Source organism: Cupressus sempervirens, chromosome 9, assembly GCF_028749045.1.
Source record: "Cupressus sempervirens isolate cs-2001-9-10 chromosome 9, ASM2874904v1, whole genome shotgun sequence".
Lineage (NCBI taxonomy): Eukaryota > Viridiplantae > Streptophyta > Pinopsida > Cupressales > Cupressaceae > Cupressus > Cupressus sempervirens.
The window spans coordinates 446977327-446998249 of NC_143126.1; the positions used below are offsets into that span (position 1 = coordinate 446977327).

At 35.4% G+C, this 20923-nt stretch overlaps 1 protein-coding gene across 3 annotated transcripts in view; it reads right to left on the reverse strand.

Moving 5' to 3' along the window:
- The window catches only part of LOC149539227 (uncharacterized), a 137966-nt gene that overhangs the window by 69976 nt on the left and 47067 nt on the right, over positions 1-20923 (reverse strand). For 2 of the 3 annotated variants that reach the window (XM_089800563.1, XM_089800561.1), the window contains exons 2-4: positions 11719-11977; positions 11582-11618; positions 11078-11183 (exon numbers count right to left, since the gene is read on the reverse strand). In XM_089800563.1, coding sequence (XP_089656689.1) covers positions 11078-11183; positions 11582-11618; positions 11719-11977 — 402 coding nt within the window. The remainder of the gene's footprint in view (positions 1-11077; positions 11184-11581; positions 11619-11718; positions 11978-20923) is intronic. The other variant, XM_089800562.1, reaches the window with a different exon arrangement.

A 20923-nucleotide genomic window follows, 5' to 3' on the forward strand; every position in this document is an offset into this window, starting at 1 on the left:
TGTAATCCACTATGTATAAATACTACTTAAATCCTTGGTAAGGAAAGAACATATACGGCAGATTGTAATAGGATGACACTGCTATGAAATGAAAAGGTCTTCAAATGGACTTGCAAAAACTTAATTGGTTTATAGCAGAGTATCAGTTGTGGAGGAAGCCAAAATAAGCAAGGAAAATGCGATAATAAAAAGGAAATAGGGAATGTGTTCTCTTGAGTATTTCATCTCTCCCGACCCATGATAAAAAAAGGATTAAAAGGGACTCTTTGGCTTCCGTAACTTAAAGAATTATCTTAGCTCTTTGAGCGCCAATTAAATGTCAAGTGTTCAATCGATTTTTAAAAAGAAGAATAAAAAGATGGAAAAAAAGTTGGAAGGTTACAATTTGAAAAATATTATGATTTATATTTATCTACGTACACGTAGATATATTGCTAAGGTGGCATCATTTTATTATAAGAAAATAATATTATAATGTCACTTCATTTTTATATCCATGTGTACGTACATAGGTATGTATTATAATAATATGGTGAAAGATCATTTAAAATCATTTGAGGTACTTATTAAATTTTAGTTAAATTATTTTATATTTCTTAAATTATTTATTTAATAGCTCATGCGGGCCCTATAGATGTATCATTAAGTTCAAGTCGCTAGGTCTCTACCAAGAAGTTTAAGGTCATACCTTGTCAATCCTATTGACTGGACTAAGCTAGTATCCCATTCTATTAATCCTGTTTAGCAATGCTTCCCCCCTTCATCTTCTCCTGCAATCACTCGTGAAACACTTCCATCATAATAACATGTTGCATAATAATTGTCATATAAACATTTATTATTAACCATAATTCCAAAATCAAGTAACTACTCAACATCATACAACAAATAATGGTTAACGACCATCTTCATTAACAATTAATAAAACGGATATAAGTAACTACCTACTTCACGTGATTATGAAAGAATAATCCATTAAATCCAATCGCTATGAGCAATTTTAAAATTAGGTCAAAATTTGGGATGTAATAGAGGCAATGCCCAACTTTTATATCACAAATTTCTCTTAATTCATTTTGAAATGCCCTATCTAATGGGCCTCTCTTGTACATAGTGGTTTCAAGTGTTTTCACATCTTCTTCATCCCTACATGCCATAGGTGAGAAGGGATGATGTTTGTTGGTTATTTGAGGGGGTGGTGTTGGTGGTTTTCTTTTTATTTTTCTTGTTCCCCTCTTGAAACTAGCCTATTAGCTTCTTTTTTTTAACACGGCTACTATTTGAGAAGCTGACAAACCCTTCTTTTTTTATCTCTGAGCCCTCACACAAATTGATCCCTTTACTCCCAAGGCCTAGAAAATGAAGTTTTACTCGCTAATAAAATCTTCTATATTGGGAATTACAAACATTGCATTTCCATATTAATGCGCCCCCCCCGCTCCTCCATCGAGGACATTGTTGAGCTCTTCTTCTATGGTTCCACAAAGGAGAACCTTTTTCAATTTTAAATTTTTGGTACCCCTCCCCACCCACTGAACTTTGACTACTCATTGTTGCAATCAATAACAACAATGAAAATAAAAACAAATTTTAAAACTTATACAAAATCATGTTAAAAAAATTTGAACAATTAAAAGACCTAAAACAAGCTATCAAAGAACAAAAAAAAAGGATCAAATGCATACCTTGAACAATCAACACTGATTTTTAGAAGGATTTGTCACTCCAAAATCAATCTCTAGCACCTTCTCTTCAAACTTGCAAAATGGGCACACCAAAATGAGATAGCTTAATAAGAGAGCAAAGTAGAAACAAAATGAGTGTGATATATTCTAATAGACTCCTTCTAGGGTTAGAAGGAAAAAGTATTTTAATACTCATATTATGTGTTTTTTTCACATTTTGGCCACAAGAGTTGTGAGTTCGTGTAGGGTCCCCCCAACTTCACCCGAGTCCGCCAAACAATAAGCGGGTCCTTGCAGGGTCCATGCTACGAATTGTAGCTTCGCAGAGGTCTATGTCATTGCAAACCTGTGCAAACCCTATGAGGACCCACCACGGACCCCAAGCTAATTCGGACACACTGAGGACCCAAACCTGCTTGGCAAGTTTCCGACTCTACAACTCAATTGACAACTAATGGTGCTACTAGGGGTTATGTGTGTCTGCAAGGTTCATAACAATAAGGTTAGAATGGGCTTATTTATGTTTTTACTACCTAAGGCTTATTTGTCTCTGAAGTGTCTGCCCATATTGCCAGAGTTTCATATTTTGTGCTAAAAACTAAGCCAACGCATAAGTCATCTGCATGTTCCTCATATGCTAGCATATATTGATCAGTGTCTTGTCTTCTTATTGTATATAGAGAAATAGCTAAGGCAATATCCTAACCTAGCAACAATAGACAACAACTTTCTTGTACTCCCTCATCAAGAGTTATATTGTTGACATGACCATCAACCTGTGCTACAACCTTCTTGGTTGCCCTCCTCTATTTCCTAGGCTAACATCTCTCCCCTTGACTTTGTCAATTTTAAGAAATGTTCCATTCTATTCTCTATTGTTGACATGAGCATCAACCTCTACTACAACCTTCTTGGTTGCCTCCTCTCTATTTCCTAGGCTGACATCTGTCCCCTTGACTTTTGACATGTTAAAGAAACGTTCCTTTCTATTCTCTATCAAGAAATCCTTGAATCCTTTTGAGACTCATAAAGTAACAATCAAACATAAAATTTGCACACGTGTATTTTAACATCGTTAGGTACATCTCCACCTATTTTGAGATCCATGTTCCTTATATCAAACAGCGCATCGCCAATTTGAAGCCTTGGTGGAGAGGGTAAGCTTTGTTTACCTCATTAGGATCCAATACATTTTCTCCTACTTCCTTTGTGTCCATTGAATGGAACCAAGGGTGGAGCAACACTTTGTCTTATTACCTAAATTTGTGATGGTGTTAGCACTCAATTTGTTGCAGAGTTGTTCAAATGAGAAAGACACATTTCATTTTCTCTTGTTCCATGTACTATGAGATCAAAGGGAGATTCTATTGCTTGTTTGATGAGAATTAAGTCTCTCTCCTCTTTCTTCAAATACATAGATCAGAGGTGCCTCGCTCTTTACCTTTAGGAGGTCCTCATAGTTAAGGACCACTCTCTTCAACATCAGTTCCCTACAAAACCACACTCTGTTAAGCTTGTCACCTCTTGTTTTGTAGTGGTCTCCCCTTCATGTGGTACCAAACTAACGAGACTTGGACCCGGTTCGGACTCAGCAAGGGTAACTCAACTCATGACCCGGTTCGAACTCGGCAATGACTCAGCAAAGTGATAAAACCCTTGAAATTTAGAGTTTTTTTGGATTTAAATTAATTCTATGCACCCATTATTGAATAAAAATTAAAGACACAATAACATCATAAAATAGAAGGTAATTTGATCACATACATAAGATACATTGATTACGTAACTAGAAAGGCAAAAGAAATCTAAAAAATCAGCCGAGTCAAATGAGTTAACCGAGTCACCTAGACAAATCACCCAAGTCACCCAACTGAGTTAAGCGAGTCAAGTGTGTTAGCTCAGTTGACCCGTCGAGCCAGAGTCAAGGGTCATTTTGACCCGACTGAGGTAACTTGACTCGCTGACTCGGACGACTCTCCCGACTCACGGTGAGTCTCGTTACTATGTGTGCTATCAATCGATCGCTTGAACCCTTCTGTTATCATCAGATCTATGAGACCTCGCAGAACCTCTTCTCAGCAGCGGTCTTGTTCTTCTTCTTCGAGAGGTCTTGAGAGATGACTTGGGCCTCCTTGTCCTAGAGCCTATCCTGGGTTCTAGACTTTTTCTTGGCTTCTCAGTGCAGCTAGTTGATTGTTTAATTTATTGTTGCTTCTTGCTTTTGTTCTATTTTTCTCTCTTCAAACAGTATTTGGTGTTTTTGCATTGGGTTGGCCTTCTGCGTATTTCAGCACTCTTGTGGACCCTCTTGGTGGTCTTTTGTTGGACACTAACAAATTTATCTCACCAACTTGTTGAGACACTTGATTTTGGCTTTAGGCAGAAATCCCTATAGCAAGAGTGGCTATATCGTTCAATGTAGTTTGTGTTCTGATAATAGAGTCTTGGATTTCCCTGTATGCTCCTTAATAATTAGAATCAGCCCTTTGCCTTTGCTCCTATCCATTGATAATTGAACCCAACATTGCATTCCTTACTCTTTATTTCTCCCCAAAACACATTCCATTCGGTCAAATTGATGATAAAAGTTGAATCTCCTTGCACTTACCCAAGTATGGTCAATAAAGTGCTCAATGTCACAATTCCACTCAAAGGCATGGCCCAGTGTAAACAGTGCTGCAGCACCCCAAAGATCAGCCACCACAAAAAAAAATCATTCGCTGGTATCTAATCAAACAAGGTGGAGATGTCTAAATCCATATACATTTTTCAAGTCACATTAAAATCCTTTATAAAACTTGATCTTCCTAATTTATAAGAGCATGAGACAGAAAAGAAAAGCAAAAGCATACCATTAGGAAGGGTTTGCTGCAGGCAAAGAATTTAGAACCATTTCCTATGGCAGTTAAAAGAATAGAGGCAACAAAGCCACATTACCTAAAGACTATTGTAGAAACACGAGGATCTAGCTATGGCTGGAGTATAAGAACACGAACACAAAGTACAAAAATATCAATTTTTTATTTTTATGTCAGACAAATTGAGCAAAAACAGACCAAAAAAATGTCATGTCCCCATTTTGAAGGTAATTTGATTTAATTAATTTAATTAATTAAGTTGTCCAAAATAATGAATATTTTATGAGGATGACTAATTAATTATATTAATTAAATAAATAAGTGGTATTAAGTTAATTATTTATAAAGTTATCAAATAAACAAATATTAAAAGGTAACTTTATATTTAATTAATTTACTAAAGTGACTTGAATTATAAAATATTTTATAAAGTCACTTAATAAATAAAATAATGTTCTAGAAGTTTCTGGAGAAAGTGGAGAAAAATAAATAAATAAGCACCCTGGGTTTCATTCTCAGCAGGCGGATTTGATGTTGTTGTTGTTGTTGTTTCACTTTGTGGAGCTTAGAGTTTCTACAGATTACTTCTTTGTCATAGGAAATGAAAACTTCCTATTGATAGCAATTTTGAGGGAGTGAAATATCACTTGAATTATTGCATCTGGGAGGAAAATACTTAAGTCTTCTATTTGTGCTACATTGAGAAAAAATATTTGAGTACAAAAAGCAGTCCAAAAAAAGCAATCCGAAAAAGCAGTCGGAAAAAGCAATCTAAAAAAGTAGTTCGAAAAAGCAGTCCGAAAAAGCAAAGCGAAAAAAGCAGATCCGAAATAGCAAAGCGGAAAGGCAGCATTGGTGAAAATTATTACAGCCATCTACAACCAAGTTCCTTTGTTAGCATTGCATTTTAGGTGTTATAAGTTTCAGCTATAGGTGTGCATTATACCAACATTATCATTTTTGTAATCCATATAAATGCCAAGAGTCTTGACCATATTTCATGAGCATTGTATTAGAAATTTCATTGCAATTAAGGAGATAATAGTTGCTGGTGTCATTTGAACAATTCAATATCATTTATTATCAGCTAGTTAGTTTGCATACCAATTGTTTGTAAAAATGGCAGTTGGCTGTAGGTGTTCATTTCTCATCCTTAGATCATATATATGCATTGAATATTGCAAAAATTAATTGCACATTCATGTTAGGTCATTGTTTAGACAATCTAGAATCTTCTTGCAAGCATTCTTATTGATGCAAATTGAAGAAAAAAGTCTTTTTAGCCAACTGAAAAGTTATATCAGTCATATGACCCTTGTATGCAAAGTGTTTGACAAAATTTCTTGAGCCTCCAATCAGAAGTTTTCAATCAGATTTAAGCAACGTCATTACAATGGTATCAGAGCTATATTCCTGCCATCCTGAGGGTTTAGCAATCACGTGCAGCCACCCAGATTCTACACTCGCAGGCAAGCTTGGTTTGACAAGGAACAAGATTTTGACAGGCAACGAGACACCATGGGTGACAAGCAAGAGCATAGCCCACCAAGAGACAATAGGAATGAGGATCAGGAAACAAGGGAATTTTACAGAACAATGGTTACAAGACAAGAGCGGATGGCTGAGGCTTTGCAAGCACTCACCACCGTAGTTGAGCGCATGGACACACAGAACAGATGGAATCAAGAGCAAGAGGATAACAGGAGTGTAGTGGGATCACCTAGAGTTCACAGAACTCCTTCCAAAACAGCAAATAGACCTACACGACCCACCTTCTTAAGAGAAGAACGTACAGTAGAAGAGAATGATGAATATGTTGAGGAGCCTACCTTTGCTGATGTATATATGGCTACTCATGATGAATGGCAACGATTGACACCAGGAGCTCGAGAGCTCATGCATTTTGATCGTTTTGTACAAACGAGGATGGACTACTATAGGTCTCAACAGGAGAGGAGACCTCGGAATCAGAATAAGGATCTCAAGCAAGCTACTAATAAGCTTACATTACCTATGTTTGATGGAAGTGACAAATCTACTGCACAGTCATGGATTCATAAGTTGGATACTTTCTTGGTTCTTCGACCCATGACAGAAGAGGAAGCCATCAAATTTGCCACTTTGCACTTGGAAGGAACAACACATGAATGGTGGTATCATGGATTGGTTACATTGCAACATAATCGGATTACATCTTATGCGGAGTTTGTGGATAGATTGGTGGAACGTTTTGACAAGAAAGACCCAGAATCATACTTTAGAAATTTGGCTCAACTCAAGCAAGTTGGGAGTTTGGAGAACTACATTGGGAACTTTCAGAGATTGTCAGTAATGGTTCCCAATATCTCAGAGAGACGACTGGTGGTGTTATTCATGGAAGGTTTATTGGAGCCTATGAGAGGATGGATAAAAGCCCTTGGTCCTCCTACTCTCTAGGAGGTGATGAAGAAGGCTAGGAGCATGGAGTTTGCAACACCAAAGAGCAAGAGCTTGCATAAGGAAATCCCTTTAACAAGCAATGAAACTCCCCAACAATCAGACAAGAGAAAAAAATCAGCACCTATGATGTAAGAGGAGACACGAGAAGAGTTGAGGAAGAAGAAATTATGCTATTGGTGCAAGGAGCCTTACAACAAGGATCATGATTGCCCTTTGAGGCCGAAGAGCAAGGCGAACTGTTTCATGTGGGCATACTATGAGGACTCTAATTCTGATGAAATTGATCAGCAAGTTGCTTCAGAACTTAATGAGGGTGAGGAGACTTCTGCTCCCATGGCATATATTGCCAATGTTCAGGATGAGACTACATTCAGGTTCAGGGGGACAGTTGATGGATAGAATTGCATCTCTATGCTTGATACTGGTGCGACACATAACTTTATTAATGGAAATTTTGTAGCTCGGTGTAGACTTCAGGTTGAGGATTTTGGTGGATTCAGAGTTCGAATAACAGATGGATATACTCTCGCATGCACCAAAAAGGTTGCTAATCTAACCTTGAGATTGAACAAGTATGAGTTACATTCAGATTTTTATGTGGTCAACATGGGAGAGATGGACATAGTTTTGGGAATGAAGTGGCTCCAGGACTTGGGAGTATTTACCCTCAATGTACCTAAGATGGAAATGTCTTTTGAGGTTGATGATAGGAGGCATGTATTGAGGGGGATTACGGATGGAGGCTTGCATTTTATCAGAGGGTTGGACAGTAAGAGAAAGAAAAAAGTGATTCAGGAGAAACATGAGATGATTCTCAATCCATTGTTGTCATGTCCCCACTCTAGCTCAGTCTAGCAGAGACATGTGAGTCAACTTATTATGGGGTCTTGTAGGCTGACAGGGTTGGATAGAGACCCAGTATGGTTATTCAGTGTTGGGAACTTGGTGTTCTGGGGGTTACTGATCAATTGGGAGACGTTCCTTGTTTTTAGGAGACAGTTCCTATATTTATGGGGTTTATTCCTAGTTTTTAGGAGGTATGATCATGCACAAGGTTGGGTTTCCATGAGTTTGCTCTTTGGGTTCAGTTTCAAAGGGATAGAGCTTGTTTCCTAAAATTTAAGAGCATCCCTAGATTTTAGGTATGAGACTACCAGTGGATCCTTGATTTCCGACTTCAGTCACAAACAGGTGACAGGATGATTTTATGGTTTGTAATGTCAGTTGGGCATTTTGCAGCTATTTGGGTTATATTTTTAATATTTCCTAAGTTAGCATTTAATAATTAAATAAGGCTAAGTTAATAGCCATTTTGGAGTAATAAGGAGAATTTTGACCTCATCTGGATGCGTACCCCTTGGTGTGATAGCTCGTTGGAAAGGTCTTGAACTTTTCTAAATCTTTCTCTTTGGTCTTAGGGCAATTCAGTGAACGGATTTATGTCTATGGAGAAAAAGGGTCATTTTTAGTAACATTGCCACTTTAAAATAAGACTTAAATCACTTTTGTAACCCAATGCCTTTTGGAGTCACTTTAGGGTTCGATTTTCTTTGGAAGGGGTTATAAGGAGATGGAGGCGCCATTCCTCATTCATATTATGCATTTTAAACTTGTTTACAAATTTGCTCTGCTTGGGCGATTTTATTCTGGGACGCAAACCCCAGGGTATTTACTGGCTGGGACGTAACCCTCAGCAGTATTTGGTTTTGGAATTTTCAGTGGTATCAGCTGTTATCAAGGAAGGAGGACGCCATATCAGCTTGGCTCCGCAGTATTGTTTAGCTAGGCACAATTATTAGTACATGGGAAAGTGAGCCTTGCTGCAGTAGCCGCCATTTGCAGCACTTTGAAATATAGTCGGATAGTCAGCAGCAGACGTATGCATGTTTACAGTCCTTTTCCATCAGCCAGTGTGGCGTCATTGTTAGGGAAAATGTACTGGATTCTTTATTTGGTTCTATAATTCAAAGATCTGCCTGGTACGATTTATATCAATTCTGATTTTACTGCATATTGTTATTTATTTTCAGACTCTTTTCATATCATTTGCTCCTTCTCATTTCTATGTTGAATAATCATCAAAAACGCAAAAACAAACAAACTCTTCTGCATTTCCGTCTAGTTCTGCAAGAAAACTTTAATAAACAGGGAAAACAAAATTAAAAAGAAGAAAATATAATAAAGCTACAGCAGATTAGCAGCAGAGATCCATCAGGGGTCTTTCAATTGTTCGAAGTGGAAGCTGCTTGGTCATATGACAATCCACTCTATAGCTTGGATGATGATAGCTCTTTTGATTCCAGTCTTGAGATGAGCATTGTTGATAGTGTTTATGATCCTACTAGTGCATCGAGATTGCAAAGGGGGCTCACAGAGGAGATTTCAAAGGTGTACATGGTGAGGAATGCTTACAGCTTCATTTTTTATTCTCATGTACATGACCTATTCATGATACACAATTCAGAAGCGCATGTGTTGAATAGTTGGGATGATAGTATGAAGTTTGGAGGCAAGGTTGATCAATCTCTTGGCTTGCTCACACTTGAGGCTAATACTTCTGCAATACTTGATGATGATATTGAGTTGGTATGACAATTTCAGTTTGGGCAAATGTTGCAGAGATTGTTCGATGATGACAGGGACATTATGCAGTACTTCTTGTGGGATCCAGGTGGTGAATTGCTTGAGGACAAGCAATTTCAGGGGGGGCGGACTGTCATGTCCCATTTTTGAAGATAATTTGATTTAATTAATTTAATTAATTAAATTGTCCAAAATAATGAATATTTTATGAGGATAACTAATTATTTATTTTAATTAAATAAATAAGTGGTACTAAGTTAATTATTTATAAAGTTATCAAATAAACAAATATTAAAAGGTAACTTTATATTTAATTAATTTAATAAAGTGACTTGAATTATAAAATATTTTATAAAGTCACTTAATAAATAAAATAATGTTCTAGAAGTTTTTGGTGAAAGTGGAGAAAAATGAATAAATAGGCACCCTGGACTTCATTCTCAACAAGCAGATTTGATGTTGTTGCTGTTGTTGTTTCACTTTGTGGAGCCTAGGGTTTCTGCAGATTACTTCTTTGTCATAGGAAACGAAAACTTCCTATTGATAGCAATTTTGAGGGTGTGAAATATCACTTGAATTATTGCAGTTGGGAGGAAGGTACTTCAGTCTTCTATTTGTGCTACATTGAGAAAAAATATTTGAGTACAAAAAGCAGTTAAAAAAAGCAAACCGAAAAAAGTAAATTCGAAAAAGCAATCCGAAAAAGAAGATCCGAAATAGCAAAACGGAAAGGCAACATTGGTGAAAATTATTATAGCCATCTACAACCAAGTTCTTTTGTTAGCATTGCATTTTAGGTGTTATAAGTTTCCACTATAGGTGTACATTATACCAACATTATCATTTTTGTAATCCATGTAAATGCCAAGAGTCTTGGCCATATTTCATGAGCATTGTATTAGAAATTTCATTGCAATTAAAGAGATAATAGTTGCTGGTGTCATTTGAGCAATTCAATATCATTTATTATCACCTAGTTAGTTTGCATACCAACTGTTTGTAAAAATGTCAGTTGGCTGTTAGTGTTCATTTTTCATGCTTAGATCATATATATGCATTGAATATTGCCAAAATTAGTTGCACATTCATGTTAGGTCATTGTTTAGACAATCTGGAGTCTTCTTGCGAGCATTCTTATTGATGCAAATTGAAGAAAAAAGTCATTTTAACAAACTGAAAAGTTATATCAGTCATATGACCCTTGTATGCAAAGTGTTTGACAAAATTTCTCAAGCCTTCAATCAGATTTGAGCAGGATCATTACAAAAAATGCAAAATTAGCAATAAAAGTAACAAAATTATTCAGTTGGGAATTTTGACAAAAGATAAAAGAAGAATCCTTCTATAGGTATATGCATAGAGAAATATAATTTGGAATTAATTTGTATGTTTTACCAATATTTGAAACAAATCCCAAAAGATGAATCTCCTTGAATGATGTACAAAGAGAGAAATAATGTATATAAATGTCCACAAATGACCAACATTTAACTTGTTGGAAACAACACTCACCTGCAATATTTCAAGTGCTGAAAGATAACCACGGATGTCTGTATTCTTGTAGCCGTAGCCCTCAAGATCTGCGATGATGGTGAATTTTTCCAGTTCTCTTGGCAATCTGGATGGATTGAGTAAGCATTATTCCAGGCATATTTATCTCCTAATCTTTTTATTTTTATGTCCTCAGCTAAGACAAGATACATCATTAGAACATTTAAAAGTGAAATTTCCTGGTCCGGACTGCATCATTATGTGGAAAGAATGAAGAACATCAGACAAATTATATTAATATCCACATTTTGACTAAAGTGGGTCATTCAGATTAAATACTTCCCATTATACCAGAAAATGAATAGTGTAGAAAACAACCCAGGAGCCAAAAATCACACATGATATAATATATTAGAACCAAAAGTGATGATGGTTAACTTAGATGGAGTGAAATCAAAACCCAGAACACATAAGCGTTAGCCATAATGTGCAAGTAAAACTATAAAAAATAATGCAAGGGATTACCTGGTAGTAATTTTGTCAAATCCGTAGACAACAAGACCTGTAGAAATACACAAAAGGACCATTCAAACTGTAGAGTCTTGGATTCAGGAGACTTAAAGTTATTAAATATAAAATATGGATTCAAAAGAGCCACTTACGTTTGAATTCCTCTAGGTCCCTGTCATCGCTGTAATGCCTTGCAGCAAGAATTACTCCAATTGGATGCCCTTGTTTGTCCAAACCTTGTATAAATATCTTCTCCTTTTTTAGCTCGTTAGAGACCTCCGACTCTGGAATATAGCCAAGAGGTACAAATTCCTGTCTCCATTTCAGATAATTCAGGAAAAACTGAGATGCTTTTTGCACATTGAAATCTCGTGCACGCAAAAAACGTTTCAGTGTAGCATCATCTGCAGTCTTCAAAAGAAAAATTACAGCATTCAGGTAGGTTATTTGTATGATAATATTAACATATTGATTATAACCTCCTTGATTCATATCATTTCTACTGTGATCCAAGAATATTGAAATTTTTTATTTTAAAAATCACTCAACACTAAAGCTAATAATGGAGCATGGGCGCAGAATATATCTATCAGAGTTGCTGACTTTGCCAAACACAATTGTTGTACACTTCTGGCAACATCCTGCTCCATCCATGCTGGCAGAAACGAAATTTAAATCTTCCATGTAGAACCCAAAACTATTGGCATCTCGTACAGACACAAATTTACATCACATTTCCCATCACATTGAAAATTTGAAACTTATAATACACAGAAAAATGTAAAAGGCTTCACGTGCCTTGTTAGAAACGTGTTACACTTCAGCAGATGCAAATAAATTGGCAACGACTAGATCTGAGATTGGCCGTTTTAAGGTATGAATAGTGGAAATGCAAGATATTATTTCATGTATTGCTGTTAGGATGAAACCCAGTTTGGGGTGCATTTCAAGAATGCGGATGTATTTGTGAGAAAGGCATTCATCATATAATGAATAAAATAATGCAATGTGGATAAAATAATCCAATGTTGACTTTCGTAATATTGTGGATCCTGAATCAAGATTCATTTATCCTGTATCTGTAATATTGTTTTCCTCCACTAGTGTTATTTTTCATTCTTCACTGCACTGACATCTCAAATTTAATGTTGGACAGTGATTTCATCACAGCAGTTCTGATTTAGTTGAATCTTAAAATAACAGTTTTCAAGGTTGATTATGAGATAACACCAACAAATTACTGGTTAACAACTCATTATTAAGTGTTACTCAACCTTGTTTCCTTAAGACCTATATAATAATTTAGTTTATAATGTTCTCCTCAATCAATAACAGTGTGAAGGAGGGGTACGAAGAAGAAGGAAGCCGTGAGAAGAAAAAAACAAGCAGCATAAAGAGTAAAACAGCAAAGAAAGCAGATAAATTTAGAATTTTATACAGAAGTTGGAAGATATTTCAAGCAGAAGGAATAAAGGAAGGTCCAGAAACCAGATTATAATCCTCAAAAATAGAATTAAAACACACTGTAGAAATTCATTGTCTATTCTTAGAAACTGATTTCATTTGTTATAATTAACATTTAAATTTGAATTTCTACATGTTTTCTTGTGTAATGCACAGATATATGCTTGTTATGATGCACTCTAATGTCATATAGACAAGTATTAGGAACCTACATCAAGTGCTCCATACGAAATCAAATCCTCAAACATGTATTCATGGGTCAAAAACTAATATAAAAGTAAAATGCACCTATTCCATGTAACATGTTGTTGCACCAATAGACAAAACATTTGTACTTCATTTTATCCATATCATCATCAAACTGATTATTGTTTGTAGTATGTACTTCAGTCTAAGTTAATAGTGGTCAATTGAATGATGCATGAAATCTTAGTACACAGCCTACTTGAGAATTACTTTGTAGAAGAAAAAAATGCAAGACACAAAGCAAAGAATTAGCAAAACATAATTTGAAGATGGAGGATGTAATGGCTATCGATCTCCTGCACTCTCCAAAAACGATTCAATAGAGTTGCTGTTGAAGACTATTGGAGGAATCCCAGAAAGATCAAGTGACGACTGAACAAGGGCTTTGAGTTGCTCACAGAGGAACAAAGAAGCTGCTTTAGGAATAGCACGGATTGAGACAAGTGGCAGCAATGAGGACTTCTAGCATTTGGCGGTCTGTATTTATGGAGACAAAAGTTCAGGGAGGACCCTAGGGTTTCGGGAGAAAGTGCACTGGAAAAGGTCTAAAAGATTAAGTGGCCCCAACAAAAAAGATGTGTTTTAAAGGTGTTTGTTTCTGGCTGTGCCTGTGGGCCTTATGCAGCATTTCCTTGCAAGGAACAGGTTAGGTTATGGTTCTCCTTGTCTCTTTTGTCATCTCAATGAAGTGTTTCTTTTTATTGTTGTCTTTTGCCCTGGCCACAAAACTTCTTCACACAAACTCACGATTATGCTTTAGGAAAAGCCACCAAACCCTTTGGTCATAGATACTTTGGTCTTTTCAAGAAAATCATCTTTACCAAAGGAAACAGGTAGGTGCTAGTAAATAACACACATCCAATAAACTTTGGAAGATTTCTAAACGACTCTTACATGCAGCCTTTTAAATCTTGGTTGAAATGGTTATGTTTGGAGGGTTTACTGATTTCTGGAAGTCACTCTGTTTAAATTAGAAATGGAGCTTCAGAATCTTACCCTAACATTCAACTGGAGAATACAATTGGGCCTCGGGCCTCTTTTTGGCAGGGTTCATTGAAGTTAATGCGGCTTATGTCAGTATGAGACCAATCTTCTTGAATACAAAGCAGTGTAGAGGGATATTAAGATGTAGGCAGATTCACAAGATGAAGCAATCTCAGAAAAAGCTGTTTGTGATGCTTCCAAAAACAGCAAGAAGCCCTGCTAGTACATCTTATATGGTGCCTCATAGTGAACAAAAAGTACAATATGAGAATAAAGTGGTTTTATTGGTTCAACGGGAGACAAAGGCTAAACAAACCAAAACCAATAAATGCACAATAGACGAGAAGGAAATTAAGGATAGGGCTCTGCAATGTCCCCTATCAGGATACTTGATATGTCAAGACAAATACTTCACTTTAATTTACACTTGCGCTATCTGATTTTCTCGATTGAACTATGTAGTGCAAATTACGTTCAAAATCATCTTTCTGCTTCTTATTTACAATTCCATATACATAATACATACATACATACATACACACACACACACACACACACATATATATATATATAGTTTCTGATCTCAATCTTATAACCAATATTAGTACTACAGTAGTACATGGTATTCATCTCCTGTATTATCTTTTCCTTATGAAGAGTGTCAAAGAAATTTATATTCACTTATTCCTGCATTTAGTACTGTTTGCTTTACATAAGTAAATTGATATGATCATTTGTACTTTCTTGGTAGTGCTGGTGTGTATAAGATCTTCCTGTCTTTTGTTAATTACTTGGCAGATGTGTCCTTGACTAGTGGCATGGTCTAACCTCTCCAAAGCATATTGTAATGCCCCCTTATGGGTTTTTGTTTAAATAATGAACCATCAACCAGTATATATCCATACAATTGTAATTGGAGAAATCTTGATAAAAATGTGAGGTCTAATGATTAATCTGATCTCTGATGCACATTCCAAATATCAGATAAGAGGTCTGTCTAATGGTGAATATTATGATGGGTTAAGTTCTCAAATTATCTAGGGAACAATAGAATCCACAATCTTCACCAAGATCTGATCATTTTTCATGTAGTGTGACTTACAGCCATATCTTATGAACTATACTAATCCACTCGTATGAAAGAAGAGTAAAAATGTATGGTTCACTCATCTTGAGCGATCTCTTCTAGACATGCATTTTCTTTTATATTGTTTCTATCTGCTTGATTCTTTGTTTTGTCACTAAATACAGGTATCTTGGTTCTTGTTCCTTATCCATTGCCTAAGGAAGAGTTCTTCTCAATGTTCTGTATGGACTATCTTACTCACGTATTGCATATAACTTAAGTGATGAACATTCCACTTATCTCCCTCTCTAGACTGTATTCTCCCTTGTTCATGATTGATGAGTAAGGTTTGTCCTTCGTGTTACACCCCAAATTTTTGCCCTAAATTTTAAATTGAACTTAGCCATTGATTTTACGAATCAATATCATATGAAAGTGAGTGAGTTAATTATAGCCATTGTATCAATTTATTTCTTCCTGATCATATGAAAGTGAGTTAATTATAGGCGTGGTATCAATTTATTCTTCCTGATCATGTGAAAGTGAGTTTAGCCGTTGTATCAATTTATTCCTTCCTGATCATGTGAAATGAGTTAGTTGAAATATATATGTTGTATTCACTAATAATGAGATATTTTCATGAACATGTGAAATGAGTTAGTTATTTTGATGTTGATGAAATCTCTAACGGTCACTAAATGATTTTGAATTAACAATTTATAAGTCCTGAATTGATGTCTTGGCAAGAATGTTGTTTTGAATGATTACAGGAAGAAGACTGAAGAGTGGGGAAGCATTGCTAAACGGGATCATCGGAAGGGGATGGTCGAATAGTCCAATCATCTGAATCGACAAGTTTGACCTAAGTCCACTCTTGCAAGGATACTAGGTTTGATAACATGTATTATGGAACCGCATGAGCTATTGAAAGAACAATATAATAATCAATTTAAAATTTAAAATTATAATTCATACCTTTGAAGAAATTATTAATGAATTCATTATTTAATTATTATTATTCACACTTAAATACGAACATATGTACGTAAAAATAAGGTGACACCAATAAATTATAAGCTATAATCTAATGATGCCACTTTACCAATACGTACACATGAACGTATTTAAAAATGAACAATAATAATAAAATAATAAAATAACTCTTTTAACTTCTTATTTTCTTTCTTTTCTTTCCCTCCCTCTTCTTCTCTTAAATCGTTTAGAATAGCATTTGAATGGATTCTTGTGATTGAAGGAAGTCGGAGAGTCAAGCCTCTCTTTCTTTTATAGTCTCATAATCGTATCACAACACACTTTTTATTCTTCATCTTTACCTTCTTGCTATCGGTGACACTCAAGTATTGAGAATAAATTCCTCTAAGATTAATTCTGTCTGCAAATAATTACAATTGCTTGCCATGGGAAGTCTGAACCAATAGTGGAGTCCGACTCTTGATTTCAAAGCCTCTCAAATATAAACGAAGTGTCAAGTAAGACTATTGTTGAACCAGCGTATGTCCTTTCTTTTATTTCTTTGTAATGTTAAGCTCGTCTGGTTCATGTAGTATCCGCAAACTAGGAATATTATAGAGACTTGTTTCCTTTTATTCATTTCCATATATCGCATTAGTTGTATCCTTGTGCCATGATACATAAAATCCATAATGTTGATGTCAACTTATTTTCAGATTGAATTCAAGAGAAGAACATGTAGATTTTAGAATATGGAACATGTTTACCGATACTTAATCATGAAAGCATATCAATCATGTGTCAATAATTATCTCAGCTCAGAATTTAATACATCCTTTTATATCACATAGAGATGGAATTGAAATCATGTAGTCTGAACACTGAGGAATTCACCGACAATATTGCCAAAATGAGTGAAGAGGTGTAAAGCAAAAACAATGGATAAACTCGCGAGCACCTAGGAATCACCGGCATGGTACCCCGAATTGGTTAGAAGGTGTAAAGAGTCTACACAAATAAAAAAATGGTATCAGATCAAATAAATAATATGCTAAAAACTATAATAGCTCATGCATGTTCCAATTATGTAATATGTTGTCAAGTCGACTGGTGGAGATTGGGTTTGTGGACCCAACTTGAAATCCTTGGCCAGGGTAGAAATTAGGCAGATGTGCCTAACATGTGACCTTTGTTGATTGTCCAGCCGCTTCAGTTATTTTGGATAATAACTGGTGGGACTTCAACCCACCTGATTATTCTAATGGTTGGGCTTATGAACATCCCAAACCCAATCCCAAGGTAGGGAGGGTCGTTCTATTAATTTAGAATGTGTGGGGATAAGTAATGGTCCGCAGTTGGGAGATTAAGCCTATGTCAATGCTTCTCCTCTCACCAATGCCGAGGCTTGGACAACGAGAGAAAGAGATTCATCTATTTTCGCTATATGTTCTTTCACTTTTTACCTCTGCTAGAATAGATAAATATTTTTATTTTAAGATGTAGAAAATATTTACTTTTATGTTAATAAGCTTTTCAACTGATGTAATTAGTCGTTACTTTATTTGTCGCTTAATATCTAGAATTTGTCAAATTGTTAAGCAATATCTTTTTTGTTGAATAATCAATTGAATATGTAAGATGGATTGAAAAGAGTTTCTTTCAGTTATAATCAATTGGTAGAAATCTGTCATGTGAAATGAAATCAGTTACTTGTGAGATTAGTTTTAATTTGAGATTAAAATATGGTTATGAAAATTTCGTATGTTACACTTCATCTAATGAGCTACGACGAGGTGTCAACTCTTCAATGCTATAACAAAAAGTAACCCTTCCAATTAATGGTCAGTATTATGCATATAGTCCTCATTCAACAAATAGCATGTCCTAATATTGATTATTAACTTAATGTTTCATATCACTTCTATAATTTTAGCATTGATCATTGTTGATAAATAGGTTTGACATTATCAATGTAATTTCTAAAATTGATCATGTTTGTCATGTGACAAGTGACAATCGTATCAACAATTAGAGAGATTATGATCAAATAACAATTTGTCACAATCTTCCTCTACATTTGAGAGAGGCAGATCCCTACGTGATGATGGTATTTAAGATTTTTGGTTTACTTTAACCTAAGAGTACATCAGGGGAAAAGACAAAACTAAAGAGAGATTAATATTAGAAACTCCAATAATAGACATATGAATACTATTTGAGATTCAAAATGAATAATTATTAAAAATGAGATTTAAGCACAAAACAAGTTTTAATATGTACTAAGAAAATGAATCTCACATACAAGGGAAAGGTTATTTTTACACACCCAACTCAAGATATTGTGAAATGAATGCATATATTACATTAATTGCACGCATTATAATGATTTATGTGAATTCATAATGAGTTTCACCAATTTAACACACGAAAAGTTAGCAATCATAACTAAGAGCAACATTCAGAAAGTACAAATGCATGTCTTCATTATTATGTTTCTAAGATTGTACAATCTCAAACCCTTCTATAGATAATGCAAAACTAAAAGTGATTTGAAGTTTCACCTTCACAAAAAAGTCCTCCCTACATTACAAAAGTGGCATTGTATTTATAGGATCACAAGATAACCTCCTTGTAGCTACCTTCTTTTGCAAGTTAGTAACACACAAATTGAACAAGGCTATCAACCTTACGAATTTCAAGCAAAAAGAGTAAAGTACTTAAATTTGACCAAAAGTGACAAAAGTCACTAAACCTACATGCATTGAGAAGAAAGACTAACCATTGACTTCACTGAGATAGCTTTTCATTTTTGCCCGCTTCATCTTTGACAACTTTGAAAAATTCCTAACACTAAGAATTGTTTGTCTTTGTTTTCTTAAATAGCAATTGCAATTTTATTTCACCATCCTGATCATTGACATACATGAATATTCATTCTCCAACAACTTGAATATGATTGCATGATTTCAAACTATATTTGGTGGACCTTATTCTCTATCCACAAATAAAATGTACTTTTGATTAACATTAAAGTTTGCATGGAGCATGATCAATTTTCATGTACTCATCTTCAATACCACCTATATATGACACCAATCAAACTATGTTTTACCATAGATTGGTATCACGGACTAATTATATAATTCATTCAAGTACTATTGTACCACATGCCTTTTATGAAAACAAGAATAAACCACTTGTATTTGTAAAATCATCTTCTTCATTGTTTCATGTCTTCAATGTCAGCCATACTATAATATTTCAATACTATACCATCCTTTCTGAGTCATCTACAAAATATGTCAATTAGGTCTACTGTCAAAACATGACATAGAAATATCTTGGAGTAGAGGGTTCTTTCAATCTCCATTTTTGAGATCTTTGAGGGTTGCATAAAGCAAAAATGTCTTCCTCAAGTTTTCCCCTACTATCACAAGCAATATTACACTATCTGATCCTTTCCAACACACTGATGATGTTTTTGTTCCTTTTATTTCAAGTTTCACCAAGACTCTTGATATTTATTTTTCAGAAAATAATTGAAAAGAGGCAAACCTTTATTGATCTTCATTTCTAATTTGGAAACAATAAAACTGAGAGCTTCCATTATCTAGATTCCTAGAATGAGGAGGTTGACATGTAATGTCCCCATCTTCTTAGCCTCTTAATGGAGTTCTTGTTAGCCGATTGGATGGTTCCAGTGGTATTTTGTATTCTGTAGCCGGCGGTCCGGCGATGTTTCTGTAGCCGACGGTCCGACGGTGTTCCTGTAGCCGACGGTCCGCCGATGTTTCTGTAGCCGATGGTCTGGCGGTGTTCCTATAGCCGACGGTCTAACAATGTTTCTGTAGCTGACGGTCCGGCGGTGTTTCTGTAGCTGACGGTCCGGCGATGTTTCTGTAGCCGACGGTCCGGCGGTGTTTCGGTATTCCGTAGCCGACGGTCCAGCGGTAAATAGTTTGTAACGGATAGAATAATTGTGGCCAACGAACTCCTTCGGGAAGGTTCGGCAGTAGTATTTATATCCCGTCTGGGATCATTGTAAAGCATCATTAATCTACTATTGCGAATATAATTCTGCTATTCTGCTATTATTGTCTGTATGTGTTGACTTCTTTACCTGTACGGTAAACACTTCTTAGCTTTTCATTCTCCAAAGGCTAAGTGGAGAAATAAGGAGAAATAAATTAAATTAAAGTTGACAAATAAATAAATCTAAAGGTGACTTTATATTTAATTAATTTAATTTTCTAGAAGTACAACTAATTATCGCATTGGAAAGGGGGAAGCTTCTAGAGTGCAATTAAATAATAGTTTATTTCCTTCTAGAAGGGTGAAGGAAAGGAATAAATAGAGGCGAAAGCTTCATTGTTAGGCATTCGATTATTGTCAATTGCATTTGATATGAACTAGGGAGAAGAAACTAAGGGTTTCTAATTTTAGTTAGCCATTTGAGAGCATCAATTTTTCAGTGTTGCAACAATTTGAGGTGGTGAAATATCCATTGAATTTGGCATTTAGGAGAGCTTCATTCTAGAGTTATATTTATGCTTAAAGTTAAGGAATACCCGAAGAGTTTGAAGAATATTGAAGGACTATCAGGTGCATACCTAAAGATTCATTTT